The sequence below is a fragment of the Mustela nivalis genome (assembly GCF_964662115.1).
Source record: "Mustela nivalis genome assembly, chromosome: 2".
Lineage (NCBI taxonomy): Eukaryota > Metazoa > Chordata > Mammalia > Carnivora > Mustelidae > Mustela > Mustela nivalis.
Genome location: NC_139021.1, coordinates 170,923,003 through 170,940,218, shown reverse-complemented (window position 1 = coordinate 170,940,218; position 17,216 = coordinate 170,923,003). Strand labels below are relative to the sequence as shown.

The 17,216-nt window shown below is 35.6% G+C and overlaps 1 protein-coding gene across 1 annotated transcript in view; it reads right to left on the bottom strand.

Moving 5' to 3' along the window:
• NHLRC2 (NHL repeat containing 2) overlaps positions 1-17,216 on the bottom strand; it is a 63,993-nt gene that overhangs the window by 21,864 nt on the left and 24,913 nt on the right. The window contains exon 5 of the mRNA XM_082721360.1: positions 10,424-10,553. Within this exon, the coding sequence (XP_082577486.1) occupies positions 10,424-10,553 (130 nt within the window). The remainder of the gene's footprint in view (positions 1-10,423; positions 10,554-17,216) is intronic.

Below are 17,216 nucleotides of genomic sequence, written 5' to 3'. Positions count from 1 at the left end.
TTCACATAGCTAAACCTGTTATAATAATCTATTAGTGAGTCTGACTCCAGATTATTCGTGTTCTGATCAGAATGCAGGAAATACAGAAGTGAGCCTGGGCTCTTCGGGCACAGTCCTTGCTTGGCCCATGACTTCTCCCTCCCTCCTGCCTCTGCCTCATGGACTTAGCTCAGGCTTGAAGTACACAAAAGCATTTTCTGTGTGATCGGAAGCAGAGATCTGACTAAATGTAATCATGCCTGTCTATTCTAGGATGTGTGCCTAGGTTCACTCCTGTCCTTCCCTCCCAATAGCCTGTGGCATAAGCCTATGGCCGAATCATCTCTTACCAGGATTTTTTCCCAATCCCTTGCCTTTCCATTTTTGGTTTGTTTCAGCTTATCGGCAGCTCTCTGTGACTCACAAGATGAAACTCTATATTATAGCAAATACTTCTGCAGTACTTTCTATGGGGCCAGGCTCTATTCTAAGTGCTTCGTGTATATTAGCCCTCATAATTCTTATAATAAGCTTCTGAGCTAGATACTATTAATATCTTTAATTTTGATGAGGAAATTGGGGGCTTAAAGAGAATAGGTAACTTGTCCAAAATCACATAACTACTAAGATGTAAAACTAATTAAAACCCAAGTGGTCTGGCTCCAGTCCATGCAATACTGCCTCTGAGGAAGCTTTTACCCAGCCCGATCATTCCTCCGAAGGCTGAAGGATTTGTTCTTGCAGATAAAATGATGAGTTGAAAGAAAGAAAGAAAGAAAGGAAGGAAGGAAGGAAGGAAGGAAGAAAGAGGTCTGGCATTTATAAGGCTTATCAAACCAACCAGAATCATATTAATAATGTATATTGTTCACCCTGGAGTCTGAAATGTGAAGCACACAGTTGTACTACCACATATGGGTATTAGTTTTGTTCCTTCTAACAAGAATGTGACAATCATAAACATCTCAATTTTAAATTAAAAGTACACTTAGTATTATTGATTTTCAACAGTTACTTAAAAATAAGAGAGACAATGCCAAAAGCTGAGAAAGGTTTAGCAAGTATTTCAAAAGACAAAATCTTTCATTAGTAAGGAGTAGTGAAATAATTTTTGAAGGCAGGAATAAAACCAGCAAATGAAATATGAAAATAAAAGCAAATTACCTACCAATGAGCTTTTAAAAACTCAGTGTTATATTAAGCAGCTATGATCAAAAATAGATCCCAATCATTAGAACCCTCTAAATAGCAACTGGGAAATTGTCCATTTGTGTAGTTTTTTTTTCTACACAGTCTCTAAACCTCCTAGGAAGCAAAACCTCAGGCCATTAGGAGAAAGAAGTAAAGCCTAACACCCCATCGCACAGGAAAACACAAATCGTAGCTGTAGAAGGGTAGGAAAACAAAAACCAAAAAACCAAAAAAAACAATCTTTCTACCTCTCTCTGGGGGAGGGGCAGAGAACTACCTTTGGCCAAAGACCCCATACTGATACCAATACAGGTTTTCCACTGCTAAGGGAGCAGCAGAAAATTCCTCTGAACCACTCAGAGTTTAGCTGCCAGATAGAAAGAACAGGAACAATAAGGAGGCCCAGGCACACAGAGTCTCCCGGAGACTGAGGCTGACCAGAAGAACAGAACACCTCCTTAGCCCCACTGCAGCCTAGTACAGAATACCAAATAGCAGCTATCTGCCTCGTGAGGAGCTGCGAGAGCGCAGAGAGATGACCACCCTGGGGCTTGGCTGTGCAGGATGACTGAACACTGCCAGGTTCTCACACTGAGAAAAATCCTCCGGCACGTAGGCCCCTGTGCTAAGGTAACAGCAGTCCAGTGCCAGAGCGATGTGAAAGCTGTGATAAACTGACAGTAAGCACAGCAATAAAACCCCAAGTCAGCCTAGGTTCTGTTTAATTGACTCAACCTCCCTTATAATGGCATAAATACACTGATCTCATCAGCCTCTACAGTTCTATTCAAAATTACTGGAATATAACAAAATGAGAAGACACACATGAAAGAAAAGAAGAACAAAATAAAACAACCCCAAAACCAAAACCCCATTTTCAAGAGAAAAAGCAATCAACAGAAACAGACTCAGAGATGACCTGAAATTTACAACTACACAACATGGACTTTCTATGTTAAAGAATCTAGAGAAAAAAAGTGATCAACACACCTATACAGATGAAGAATTTAAACAGGTAGATGAAATCTATAAGAAATAGTAAAATGGAAATGCAATACCAAAAAGAATCAGTGATAAAATTTCCTTCAACAAACTCATCAGTTGATTAAACATAGCTGAGGAAACAATGACCCTAAAGATAAATCAATACAAATGGTATGAACTGAAACACAAAAGGGAGAAAAAGGGATGAAATAAAAAGAAAACATGGTATGTAAAAGTTGCTTACATACAAGTAACTGAAATCCCAGAAAGAAGAGAAAGAAAGGAGCAGAAGAGCTGAAGGACATAAATAATGAAGGACACAAAACTACAGACTCAAGAATTCTAAGCAGGATAACTCCCGGACATATCAGTCAAACCAAAGAGAAAATCTTGATGGCAGTCATGGAACTAGGAAAATAATTAGACCTCTTGTTTAAAACTATGTAAGTTTTAAGGCAATAGAACAACATCTCCAAAGTGTATGTGTGAATAATATATACACACACATATATTAAATATATTATTTTATACTAATTATTAATATATATTAAGTATGTATTTTATATAATACATTAATTATATATCATATATATTTAAAAGTCAATATAGACTTGCATATGGAGTAAAAAATACCTTTCAAAAACGAAGGTAAATACTTTTTCAGACATCCCACCTCCAACCACCCTACTTAAAAAAGGAAGGCCAAGAGAAATTAATGTCAGTAGACATGTGCCTCAAGAAATGTTACAGAAGTTCTCCAGGCTAAAGTGGTATTATTCCAGGACACTCGAGACTCTAAAAAAACAGTCTGGCAATTTCTTATAAAACTACACATACACTTACCATATGACCCAGCAGTTCAATTCCTAAGCATCTACTCAGGAAAATAAATATGTTTATATCCACATAAAAACCTGTACACAAATGTTTATAGAGGTTTTAGTCACTGCCATAAACTAGAGATATTAAAAATGTCTATCAACCAGTGAATTAATAAACAAAGTGTATTATAGCCATACAATGGAATACTACTCAAAAAAAAAAAAAAAAGAAAAGAAAAAACTGCTGATATAAGCAGCAACAGGGATGAATGTCAAAAGCTAAATGGGGGGGCGTCTGGGTGGCTCAGTGGGTTAAAGCCTCTGCCTTCGGCTCAGGTCATGATCCCAGGGTCCTGGAATCGAGCCCCACGTCGGGCTCTCTGCTCAGTGGGGAACCTGCTTCCTTCCTCTCTCTCTGCCTGCCTCTCTGCCTACTTGTGATCTCTGTCTGTCAAATAAATAAATAAAATCTTAAAAAAAAATGCTAAATGGAAGTAGACAGACATAAAGACTATAATGAGCAACAAGATTGTTGCCAGTAGCTGCAGTGAGTGGTAGAAGGGGTGGGAGGGAGACTGAACAAAGGGTCATGAGAACTTTGGGGGGTGATGGAAATATTCCGTATCTTAATTGTAGTAACGGCTAGAAGACTGTAGAGGTTTATCAAAATACACAGAACTTATACATAATAAGGGTGAATTTCACTTTCTATAAATTATACCTCATCAAAAAATTTTATTTTTTATTTATTTTTTTTTAAATTTTTTTTAAAAAGATTTTATTTATTTATTTGACAGAGAGAAATTACAAGTACACTGAGAGGCAGGCAGAGAAAGAGAGAAGGAAGCAGGCTCCCCGCTGAGCAGAGAGCCTGACGCGGGACTTGATCCCAGGACCCTGAGATCATGACCTGAGCCGAAGGCAGCGGCTTAACCCACTGAGCCACCCAGGCGCCCTCATCAAAAAATTTTATTTAAAAAATCTTATAAATACAAAGTCAATGTGATAAGATAATAAAAGAATCTTCTCTCAAGTTTTAAATATGAAACCATTTTAACAAAATAAAAACACATTAGTCACTCTGTATAAAGTTTATTCCTCAAAAAAATCTCATCTACTTTAGAGGGTGTTTTTTATATTTTATAGCTTATTAATGGAAATCAAAGAAGCATATTATCTAAGCACATAAGTACCAACACTAGATTTTTAGACTAGCATACTAAACAGCTGGATTTCAATCATTTAAAGTTGTAGAAGAACAGCTAAATTATAAAATGCTGATTAAAGGGCCAGGGAAGGTTAATGGGATTCGGGCACATTGTCCTTTCCATAAATTGTTCTAAATCAGGTAACGTCTAAAGTACTTCGAGACTAGCAGGGGTTTTGACCTTTATGATAAAAAAGCTCTTAGAAAAACCGTGAAGATTCTGAAAACCTATAAATTTATTGTAGCTAGTAATTATTTTTAGTGCATTATGAAGCTCTGACCATTATTCACAGTGATAAAAAAATGAACAAAGATGAAACAATCTCTTTTGTAAAAATTATTTTGTGTTATTTTTATGCTTTTATTACTGCGATGGCATGACTGGGCTAAATATTTAGCCCATTAGTCACCATTTAAAATACATACATGCACCTTCACAATACATGTATATTTAAATAATCAGAGGTACTAAAGTACCTTTCTCTAAGCTCCTGAAGTATGTTGTTTCTTAAATGGGTCTCTTGATAAGATACACATTCAGTTGTGTATTCATCCACATTATTTTTCATTCTTTACCTAATCTATTGTTTTTAAAGTTCAATTTTTAATTAAACATACATACAGGGGCGCCTGGGTGGCTCTGGGTTAAGGCCTCTGCCTTCGGCTCAGGTCATGATCACAGGGTCCTGGGATCGAGCCCTGCATTGGGCTCTCTGCTCGGTGGGGAGCCTGCTTCCTCCTCTCTCTTTGCCTGCCTCTCTGCCTACTTGTGATCTCTCACTGTCAAATAAATAAATAAAACCTTAAAAAATTAAAAAAAAAACATACAAATGGATGCCTTATATATAAAGTTTATTAACTAAAAATCTATGCACACAACCAAGCTGAAGAAGAATATTATTAGAAAACCTCATGCATCCTTCCATGATCATATCCCCTCTTTTTCCCACAAGGAACCACTAGTCTAAAAAAATTTCTGTTTTTCATATTTTTATTTTCTTTTTTAATTTTACTATGTCTGGATGGATCTCTCAATGAACAGTTGACCACTGAAAACAGATCTGAACTACATGGGTCCACTTATGCACAGATTTTTTTCAATCAATACAGTATAGTACTGTAATTGTATTTTCTCTTATGATTTTTTAAAAAGATTTTATTTATTTATTTGACCGATAGAGATCACAAGTAGGCAGAGAGGCAGGCAGAGAGAGGAGGAAGCAGGCTCCCTGCCGAGCAGAGAGCCCAATGCGGGGCTCGATCCCAGAACCCTGAGATCATGACCTGAGCCGAAGGCAGAGGCTTTAACCCACCGAGCCACCCAGGTGCCCCTCTCTTATGATTTTCTTAACATTTTCTTTTGTCTAGGTTACTTTTTTGTAAGAATACAGTATATAGGGACACCTGAGTGACTCAGTTGGTGAAGTGTCTGCCTTTGGCTCAGGTCATGATCCCAGGATGCTGGGATCTAGTCCTGTATTAGGCTCCCTGCTCAGTAGGGAGCCTGCTTCTCCCTCTCCCTCTCCCTCTGCTGCTTTCCCTGCTTGCATGCTCTAACAAACAAATGAACAAAATCTTAAAAAAAAAAATACAGCATTAAATACATACAATATACAAACTACGCATCAATCAACTGTTAATGCTGTCAGTAAGGCTATTAATAGTTAAGTAATAGTTAAGTATAAATAGTTAAGTTTGGGGAGAGTCAAAGTTACATGCTGATTTTTCCCCGCGGGGAGGTCAGTGTCCCTAACCCCTGCATATTCAAAGGTCAACTGTATAGTCTTGCTTCGTAGTCAACTTTCTGTAAGAGAAATCATATTTAGGTCTCTTCTGTACCTTGATGTCTTACTCAGATGCCTGAGACTTGTCTGCAAATGCTAGCTGGAGCTGGGGGTCATTGTCTGCACTGCAAGACAGCCTCATGGAGGAAGATACCACAACCCTGAATCTAGTTTCCATGTTTTCCTCCTGATTAATTCCATCCTCTCTCAAACTCACAACTATACCAGAATTTCACACATATTCTCTTAAAGTGTTAAAAACCCCAAGTGTTTAGAAGAACAATTTTTCTAAGCTAGTCCCCTTCAAGTTGGATTTAATTCCACATCTGTTTAAACTAGTTGTACGATTACATAATTTATTTATACAGCAACCAATTCACTAAGAATGCAAATGGAAAGCTCTTTTTATGAAAACAAAATTGAATACTTCGGAAAGACTTAATAAAAGCAAGTAGCCAAGTCAAATTGTTAAACTAAGTGTGGAAAGACAATTGAAAGAGTAAGTTAAAAACACCGCAGCCCTCAGACTTCCTTCCAAGTGTTTCAAAATTCTCATCACACTTTAAGGAAACCCTAACAGTTGATACAGAGTGGTACAAGACTTGTCAGAGCCTACATGACGGCTTTGGTCCTACCTCGAAAGACTGCCTTAAAAATGTACATATGTGGGGCGCCTGGGTGGCTCAGTGGGTTAAAGCCTCTGCCTTTGGCTCAGGTCATGATCTCAGGGTCCTGGGATCGAGCCCCACATCAGACTCTCTGCTTGACAGGGAGCCTGCTTCCTCCTCTCTCTCTGCCTGCCACTGCCTACTTGTGACCTCTGTCAAATAAATAAATAAAATATTTTTTAAAAATGTTCATTTGTAATTCTTAGAAGAAAGTATTTTTACTTTTATGATTCTCAGATTTAAAAGATTTTTTTCCCAATATGGACCAATTATAGTCAATCACATCAGTAATGGATTCTACTTCATTTACTTCTTTTATTTCCACAGAGGATTCAGGTAGTGTACAAAGAAATACCAATAAATTTAAAATAAAAAATTGAAGCAGTAAGTAAATAGGGTAGAAAAGAGATGTAGCTGTACTGATAGCAAAAAATGAATGCCGGGGTTCCTGGGTGGCTCAGTGGGTTAAGCCTCTGCCTTCGCTCAGGTCATGATCTCAGCTTCCTGGGATCGAGCCCTGCATCAGGCTCTCTGCTCAGTGGAGAGCCTGCTTCTCCCCGCCATCCCGCTACCTGCCTCTCTGCCTACTTGTAATCTCCGTCAAATAAACAAATAAAATCTTAAAAATAAAAAAAGAATGCCATGTTTCCATTATACTTTACTAAAGATAACTTCTCTCTCTGTTTTCTAGCAATCAGTACAACAAAGCAAATAAAATCAGTTATGATATTCAAATTATCAAGAGCTTAAATCAAACTTAATACTTAGGAAAAAAGTATTGTCTATAATATAGAGATCAGAAAAAAATTTCTCTAGTAGAGAAATTTATTTATAAGGTAATGATTTAACTACCAACAAATCCCTATAGTAAAAATCATAACGTGTCCCAAAGGACTCTATTTTGATGAAATACGTACTATCAGATACATATACACACATACAGATATATATGTGTTGATACATTTTTTAATGAATGACACAATGCCAAAATACTATTTAGTAAAAACTGTAAGAACCAATACCACTTTCCCCATACTCTGACAATATACATTAATCACATTAATCCAGGACTCGATTTTAGAGTATTTGAGAGCAGTGGCTCTGAAAATGCTTTCGGGTAATGTACAACTTTGAAATTCCGATGAAAAACTGACCAATTCCCCCAAATCTTTCTTTTTAAGACTTTATTTATTTATTTGACACTGAGAGAAGGAACACAAGCAGGTGGAGTGGGAGAGGGAGAAGCAGGCTTGCCACAGAGCAGGGAACCTGATGAGGGGCTCGATCCCAGGACCCTGGGATCATGACCTGAGTCGAAGGCAGATGCTTCACTGACTGAGCCACCCAGGTGCACTCTGCCCCCTGCAAATCTTATACAGAATTTCTGAGAAGTTTAAGTACCTCAAAAAAGCCTAACCAGGAATGCTTGGGGTATACGACTGAAGGTTAAAAAATCTTCTACTAGAGCAGTCATTGTGATTACAGGTCCTTCAAGTAGTGCTTGAAAACCATTTTCTCTTAATATTTTGAAAGGTGTTAAGCTTGAGTGCATTCAAGATTATGTACCTGGAGTGAAGCTATTCTAAGTCATAAGTGAAATGTTAAGCTAAGGCAGGACTCACTTCCCTTACTGAGAAGTTGAGCTTAATAAAGACGGCAGTCTCAGCACGTTACTCCAGTTGGAAGCTGGGAGGGTACTTGTCTCTACAGCCAAGATTTCCCTTAGAAAACAATTTGGGTGCATTCTCAATAGGAAATAAACAACCAGAGATTCCATGCTATGAAGTATGAAAATCTTTTAGCCTAGAAAAAATCCTTAAAGAAATCCAACTAAATAAAGTATCCAGTAAAGTATATCCTGTTTTTAAGCAATGCAAATTGATTTATGTGGCAGACGGAATTAACTAGTTTTAATTCTTCACTCCTCGGTTGTAGTACTGTACATCCATACCCTTACCATGTCCTCACTGCAGGCAAAGTGCATATCCCTGCTCCATGACTTTGAGCTTACTCGGGTGATATGCTTAGTAACAGTAAATAAGCAGATACGACATGAGCAAAGGCTTAAAATGTGTTTCACTGGGTTTACTCTCCTGTGCTCCTGCCTTTTGGCAAAAGAATGTGCTTCAGACAGCGGCTGGTTCAGGAGGTTGAGAAACAAACGGGGCAGATCTAGACCCAAGAAACAGTCTGGAACTTAGTCCAGGCTTAGACTTCATCAGCTGAACCCTAATTCTGTGTGTGTGTGTGTGTGTGTGTGTGTATGAGTAAAAGATAAAGCTTGAGGTTTGTATGAGTTTTGGGATGATTTCTTATGAAGTGTTATTGTAGCAATTACTAACAAATACAGTAAAAACAAGTTTTAAGTTGCAAAACATAAATATCTTTAATTGAAATGTTATACGCACTATCCGCTTCAAATCCCTCAGGGCTTACATGCTAACCAGAGAAAAATTTTCTTTTTCCCATGAGGGAGGGTGACAGCATATACCGAAGTAACCATTCTCATCCACTTTGACTATTTTACTGAGAGACAGGTTTCAAACTATTTTTCTGTCTATAAGGTTTATGTTCAAATAGCTCAGTGAATCAAAGGCAAGGAGGCAGGGCTGATAGACAAGTCCTGGTGGGGATAAGAATTTTTTTTTTTTTTTTTGATAAGAATTTTTAACCCTCAAATATTTAGAATTGAGGGAGCACGGTGACAAAAAGAAGACTGAACTACATCTGCTTTTACTGCTGTTTTAAAATTCTCTGCATACATCCCCTTATTGATTGTGCCTTGGGACACTGCTCCCCTCCCTTTCCAACCCCTTCTCCCTGTGAGCCACTAAAACAAAATTCCAAAAAAAAAAGTCACAAAGTAACTTATGCAAATACCCAAGTTGTTATCATAAGTGCAGTAGTACCAGAAGTTCATTCAATTATTTTATGAATATTAAAAGCTTTATAAAGTTAATCACAATGGAAAAAATTAAGGTCTTTGAATTATAACCGGATTAACATCACAATAGGAAATTATCTCAAATGTAAAGCCACTAAACTAAACTAGTGCTTATTCACTCTATAAATATAATTCAGATCATACAAACCATTTAGTCCCAAATTCTATTTTCAATGTATTCTACTAACTTTCTTTATTCATTACTCTGGTTTTACATAATAGGTTACTATCTCAGAATCACTGAGGGCCAATGAAAAATAAGAGTACTAATGTTCCAAGATTATTTTTAGTCAATTAATACAAGTAATAAGGTTATAAAGATAATGTAAATTTCATCCATTATCGATATCTACATAATTTAGTAAAGTTTTCTTTAATTACCTAAATGGAGCTATTAATATTTCAATGCAAATTTTAATAATCTAAAAAAAAACCCAGCTATCATTCTTGATTTCATACTAGAGTAAATAAAAAGGACATTCTTAAATAGCACAGTTCATGAATAATCACTTTAGGTTCTGAAACTACAATCTTTCCAATGTAAAACTATTCAGAACTGTATTAATTGGAAACTGCAGCTAAGACAAAATTTTTTAACATTAGAGTAATATATAGTCTATCTTGTGTATAAAATATAATATACAATGTTATATGTAACAATATATACTGTAAGTTATATTTATTACTGCTAGCTTTATTTTTACACAATAAATCCCACCACAGGCAATGAAAGTATAAAACAAGCAGCAATTAGAATTAATCCAAATGAATGTCCCCAGAATATTTTAAAAATCTTAACATTTGTTGCAAAGTTTACTTATATTTAGTATTAAAAGTTTACATACCTGAAGTTCCAAAAACTACATCCCAAGGGGAACTAATGGGTTGTTCTTCTCCTTGAGCTCCGCCTTCTTTATCTGTACCTTGAATTCCAATGCCAGCTACAGTGCTCACCATCTCAGCTTCTAGATCAATCTATAAAAATTAACATATTTTATGCAATGTATGTTACTTTTTTTTCCTCCTTTGGTACATGAAGATTTCCAATAGAACATATAGAAAGTTTTTGCGACACAAATACTCCTAAAAAATAAAAAGCTAAAAAAGGACTAATCAAGAATAGGGGGAGCTTGTTATTCAAATACACAAAACACAGTCCTTTTCATTTCCCCAGCCACCCACTCCCTGCTTTCCTCATCATTGGACTCTACAAGGATTGGTGCTGATGTCATCTTAACTATAAAAGGTGTTGAAGAAAGTGAAATTTGAAATTTCAAAGCAAAATCTAGAAAGGTGCATGTTTCTTAAAAGTAAACATATGTATTTCAATTATGCTTGACTAGTAACTGACAATTATAGATCTTAATATGTGCTAGGCACTGATCCAAGAATCATCCATCCATCCATCCTCACAATAACCCGTGACTGTGATTTTGATTAATATTGAGGAAACTGATGCACAGAACATAAAGGTAAGACAAAGATCTGGGATTTAAACCCAGTTAGTTCTAGCTCTATTAGATTACATTGCCTCCACTTTATAAACTGGAAAAATGAAGTCTACTGAAAAAAGGCACTTTGGTTTAATCTCCTAAAAACCTTCCACCCACATTTACCATGAAAATTATCAAACACAAAAGTTGAAAGAATTTTGCATCAAAGATCTATATACCTGCAACCTCCTATCAACATTTCATTTACTTGCTTTTCACGTATATTACTGAGCTACCCATTTACACTTTTAGATGCATTTCAAAGTACACCATAAACATCAGTACACTGGCCCTAAATATCTCAACAGGCTTATAATTAACAAGAATTGTGTATTTTTTCAGTTCCCTTTTTTTTGGAGCTGAGACTTACAATGAAATGCACATATCTTAAGTGTACCATTCAATGAATTATCACAAATGCATTGTAGCCTCAATTTACATAAAGATACTAAATGTTCTCTTCACTCCAGTAAGTCCCTGCAAGCCTCCTTCCAATCTCTCCTACCCCCAAAGGCAAATAGTACTGTTTTTCCATCACAGGTCAGTCAGCTGTAGCTCTTCCAGGACTTGAGATAAACTGAATCAAACAGTATGGACTCTTGTGTATGAGGCTTCTTTCACTTACCAGGTTTTTGAGATTTATTCATATCCATGTAGTTTGTTCCTTTTTACTGCTGAGCAGTATTCCATGATAGGAATATACCACAGTTCATTTACTTATTTTCCTACTGATGGATACCTGGACTAGTTCCAGTTTGGGGCCTTCAAATAGAGTTGCTCTCGATATTCTTGTGTTAAGTCTTTTGGTGAAGGTATCTTTTAACTTCTCTTTTGTACATACCCAGGACTATCACTGCCATGTTACAGGATTAGTTTGATTAAAACAAAACAAAACTGCCTGAAGTTGGTCTATCATTTCTGTATTGCCTCCAATGTATACAAGTTCCAATTACTCCACATCCTTGCAAACCTATGGTGTAGTCAGTCGTTCTTTTTTTCTTTCTTTGTCAGTCTTTTTAATTTTAACCATTATAGTGGATGTGTTTCATTATGGTTTCACTTTGCGTTTCCTTTTTAACCCATGATGTTCATTACTTTATGGGTTTGTGGTCATTCTTACATCTTTTGAAAGAAGGTCTGTTCAAATCCTGGCCCATTTTTTATCTGTAGAAAACTCTGTATTTCATGGATCTTAGTCCCTTTGGATATGTTTTGTAAATTTTTGTGACTAATTTCTGATAGACTGTAGCTTGTCTCCATTGTCTTAACAGTAAATTTTAATAAGTTTTAAATTCTGATAAATTCAAATTTATCTTTTTTATGACTGTTTGTGTTCTGTCTTTGAGAAACCTTGCCTATCTGCAAGTCACAAAGATTCTCATGTTTTCTTCTAAAAACTTCATAGCTTTAACATTTACATTTAGGTCTGTGATGCATACTGAATTGATGTTTGTAATATGATGTGTGAGATAGGGGTCATGTGTTTTTTTCCCCCCCCAAATGAGTATCTAGTTGTTCAAGCACAATAGGTAGAAATGACTTTCCTTTCTCCCTTATTACTTTGATGCTATCCTTATAAAAGTATCACACTGTCTTGACTTAGTATAATATTACACTGTCTTTAAATCACATGGTGTATCTTTTAACTTTATTTTTCCAAGATTGTTATAGATACAATAAATCCTTTGTTTTCAAACCTCCATGTAAAAATATTGGAATCCACTTGTCATTCTCTTTAAAACAAAACAAAACAAACAGCCTGATGGAATTTTTATTTGAGATTGCATTAAATCTACAGGTCAATTTGGAGAGACTAGATATCTTAATCTTGAGCCTTCCAATCCAATCACTGGATTAATTTTTCTCAGCAATGTTAAATTTATTTTGTGTGTTATTACTATAAAATTTTAAAATTCATGTATTTTGTTAACTTATTCCCTGTGTTCTCTATTACTGTAAATAAAATTATAAAATTCTAAACATTACTAGTATATAAAAATACTGTTGATCTTTTTATGCTGATCAGCAACCTTCCTAAATTGACTTATTCAAGCAGTTTTTCTCATAGATTTTCTAGAATTTTCTACATAGCTGATATGCAATTACCAAATAAAGACAGTTCTTTTCAGCCTGTATGCCTTTTCTTTTTCTTGCCTTATTACAATGGCTAGTACTTCCAGTATAATTTTTAACAGATGTGGTGAGAATGGGGATCCTTGCCTTGTTACCAATCTTGGAGGAAAGGCACTCAATAATTTGCATTTAAGCATAGCTCTAAGATTCTTATAGATGCCCTTTATCATACTGAAGATGTTCATTTCATGTTTACTAATTTTATCATAAACAGAAAAACATTTACAAACATTTAATAGCTAATCTAGCAAAGCAATCATAATTATTATCTTTTATTCTGTTACTATGGTGGATTACACTGAATTAGTTAAGCAGTATCCTCCTGCATTATTTTTAGTGGCCATTCTTTAATCTCCTGAAAATGTAAAGAATATTCATCAATGTAACCTTATTTATATTTTTACTGAACCTAATCTGCAAAAATACAATAGGCATCTAGAGCTGGGTCCTTGAAATACATCTTGACTTAAGAAATGTATTTAAGACTTGGGGCACCTGAGTAGCTCAGTAGGTTAAGCGTCTGCCTTCAGCTCAGGTCATAATCCTGGAGTCCTGGGATCAAGCCCACATTGAGCTCCCTGCTCAGCAGGGAGTTTGCCTCTCCCTCTGCATGCTGCTCCTTGTGCTTGTGCTTTCTCTCTCTCATTCTATCTCAAATAAATAAATACAATTTTTAAAAAAGAGAGAGATGTATCAAAGACTTGTTATAATAATTCCTCTTGCAAAAGCCACAGGTCCAGGTGATGTTAAGAGGAGTTTTAATGAATATTCAAAAACTATTAATTCTAATGTTAGACAAATTACTAAAAGCAAAAAAAGCAAAAAAAGCAAAAATTAATTAGCTTATTTGATGAAGCTGGTGTGACCTTGATTCCAAAATCAGGTGAGAAAAGTATAAGAAAATATACAGCCATTTAATTTATGAACATGAATTTTTAAAATATTTAATTTGGGATAATCAAATCCAACTTGACTTTTTTTAAAAAAACATCATGATTAGGTAAGATTTATCACAAGAATAAAAAGGTGACTGAACATCAAAAATCTATTAACTCATTACATCAAGACACCAAGGGCAAAAAATTATTTCAATAAATGTAGAAAATGCATTTCACAAAATTATAAAATAATTCTTAGTAACCAGGAATAGAAAGTTTAGCCTCATGAATAATTTTATTTCCCAAAGTTATAAAAAATATTAAAATTCTGGAGAAAATTTACTCCCTTTAAGATTATGAGCTGACAAGACATATACTATTACTGCCAATGTTTAAAGGCATTTGAGGTTTTTGCCAACAATAAGATGTATAAAAATAAGAAGAGAAAAGATAAAACTCCCATTTGTTTTTCCAGACAATATAATTATTTACATGAGAAACAAACAGGACTTTACAGGAATGGATAGGCTAATCCTAAAATTAACATGGAATTGAAAGGGACTCAGAACAGTTACAACGATGTTGAAAAAGAAGAAAATGGGAGGACTCCTACTTCCTGATTTAAAAACTTATTAAAAGTTACTGTGTGGGTGGCTCAGTGGGTTAAGCCTCCGCCTTCGGCTCAGGTCATGATCTCAGAGTCCTGGGATCAAACCCCGCATCCGGCTCTCTGCTCAGCAGGGAGCCTGCTTCCTCCTCTCTCTCTGCCTGCCTCTCTGCCTGCTTGTGATCTCTCTCTGTCAAATAAATAAATAAATAAAATCTTAAAAAAAAAAATTACTGTGATACAGGCATAAGAACTGATACATATGTTACTGGAATAGACTCCAGAAATAAACCCATGCAGGTATGAGTAATTATTTTCTAAAGGTTGCCAAGACTACTCAATGGAGAAAAAAACATTTCACAAAATTATATGTTTTGTGGGGAAAATGGAGATAAAAGTCTCTTCAATACACGATTCTGGGATAACTGGATATCCACATTCAAAAGAATTAGGTTGAACCCCTACCTCACGTCATATAAAAAAAAATAAATTAAAAATGGAGCAAATACTGAACTTAAGGGGCCATAACTATCAAATTCTCAGAGGAAAACACAGGAGTAAATCTTCATGATCTTGCATTTGGCAATGTAATCTTATATAAGACACCAAAAGCATAAGCAATGAAAGAAAACAATTGGGAATCATCAAAATTTAAAACTCTTAACATCAAAAGATATGATTAAGAAAGTGAAAAAGACAACCCACCAAATGTGAGAAAGTGTCTGAAAAATCACATATCCTATAGGGATTTGTATCTAGAATATACAGAGAACTCTTACAACTCAATTAAAAGAAATGCAACCAAGTTAAAAAACAGGTAAAGGGGGTGCCTGGGTGGCTCAGTGGGTTAAAGCCTCTGCCTTCGGCTCGGGTCATGATCCCAGCATCCTGGGATCGAGCCCCACATCGGGCTCTCTGCTCAGCGGGGAGCCTGTTTCCTCCTCTCTCTCTGCCTGCCTCTCTGCTTACTTGTGGTCTCTGTCAAATAAATAAATAAAATCTTAAAAAAAAAAAAAACAGGTAAAGAATCTGAACAGACACTTCCTCTAAAGAAGACATACGAGAGATCCATAAGGACGGGAACAGATGCTTGACATCTTTACTCATTAAGGAAATAATTAACAAAACCACAGAGGCCAATCATGCCTAGTAAGAGGGCTAGAACTTAAAAAATGGAAAATAACAAATAATGGTGAAGATTTGAAAAAAATGGAACCCACAAATATTGCAGGTAGAAATGTAAAATGGTACCAGCACTGTGGAAAAGTTCAGCAGTTTCTTAAGAAGTTAAACATAAAATATAAAACATATAATTCAATAATTCCTTTAATTAGGTATCTACCCAGGAGAAATGAAAATATGAGTTTACGGGGCACCTGGGTGGCTCAGTGGGTTAAAGCCTCTGCCTTCGACTCAGGTCATGATCCCAAGGTCCCGGGATTGAGCCCAACATCAGGCTCTCTGCTCAGCAGGGAGCCTGCTTCCCCCTTCTCTCTGCCTGTCTCTCTGCCTACTTGTGATCTCTGTCAAATAAATAAATAAATCTTAAAAAAAAAAAGAAAATATGTGTTTACATAAAACTTATACATGAGTTCATAACAACCAAAAAATCGGAAATACACTAAATGTCTATCAACTGATGGAAAAAATATGGTACGCTATACAATGGAATGCTAGTCAGCAATACAAAGAATAAACTGCTGATAAGCTACATCACAGATGAACTTCAAAAACATTGCTCAGAATAAAAGATGACACAAAAGGCCATATATTATATGATTCTATTTCTATGATATGTTCAAAAGAGGCAAATTTATAGGCAGAAAGTAGATTAGGGCTGGGCCTAAAAACAGGGATTAACTGTAATTGGGCACGGGGGTTCTTACGGGGGACCGAAAATGTTCTGAAAACAACGTACAGTCACGGCTGTACAACTTGTGTACATTTCCTAAAGATTCTCGGATTGTATACCTAAAATGAGTGCTATATAAAATACATCACAATAAAGTTGTTAGAAAAACACACGCAAACGTTATATCTTACAAGGTCATATACAAATAGAAAGATGTGAATTAAACATGCCAGAACGACTGGCTACAGGTCTGTTTATGTAGGAGAACAGCAAGAGTGGGGCTAAAAAGGAATTTATAAATTTCTAAGGAAATTATTCTAAACAAAAGTCAGGTCTGCATGGAACAGTGATATCTGTGAAATATGAATATATATGATCAGTCTTCTGCAAATGCCGCCTTAAACAAAAGTAAACTACAGTCCGTATTTTTATATATTTTAAAAAAGAAGAAATAATAATTCCATCTCACTTTATTTTGCAGACATTAAACTAAGTCATATAATTTAAAAATAAGGTCGTGTAGTCTAAATTTTTGTGATTATGCTACTTAAAATGTAGTTGAAATGCAGTGAATACTCTAAAACCCATTACATTCTAAAGCAAGAAAAAATTACAGAATTATAAAAAGTACACTCTGAATATTGTGGGCTAACTATCTATTTTAACACCTTGTTA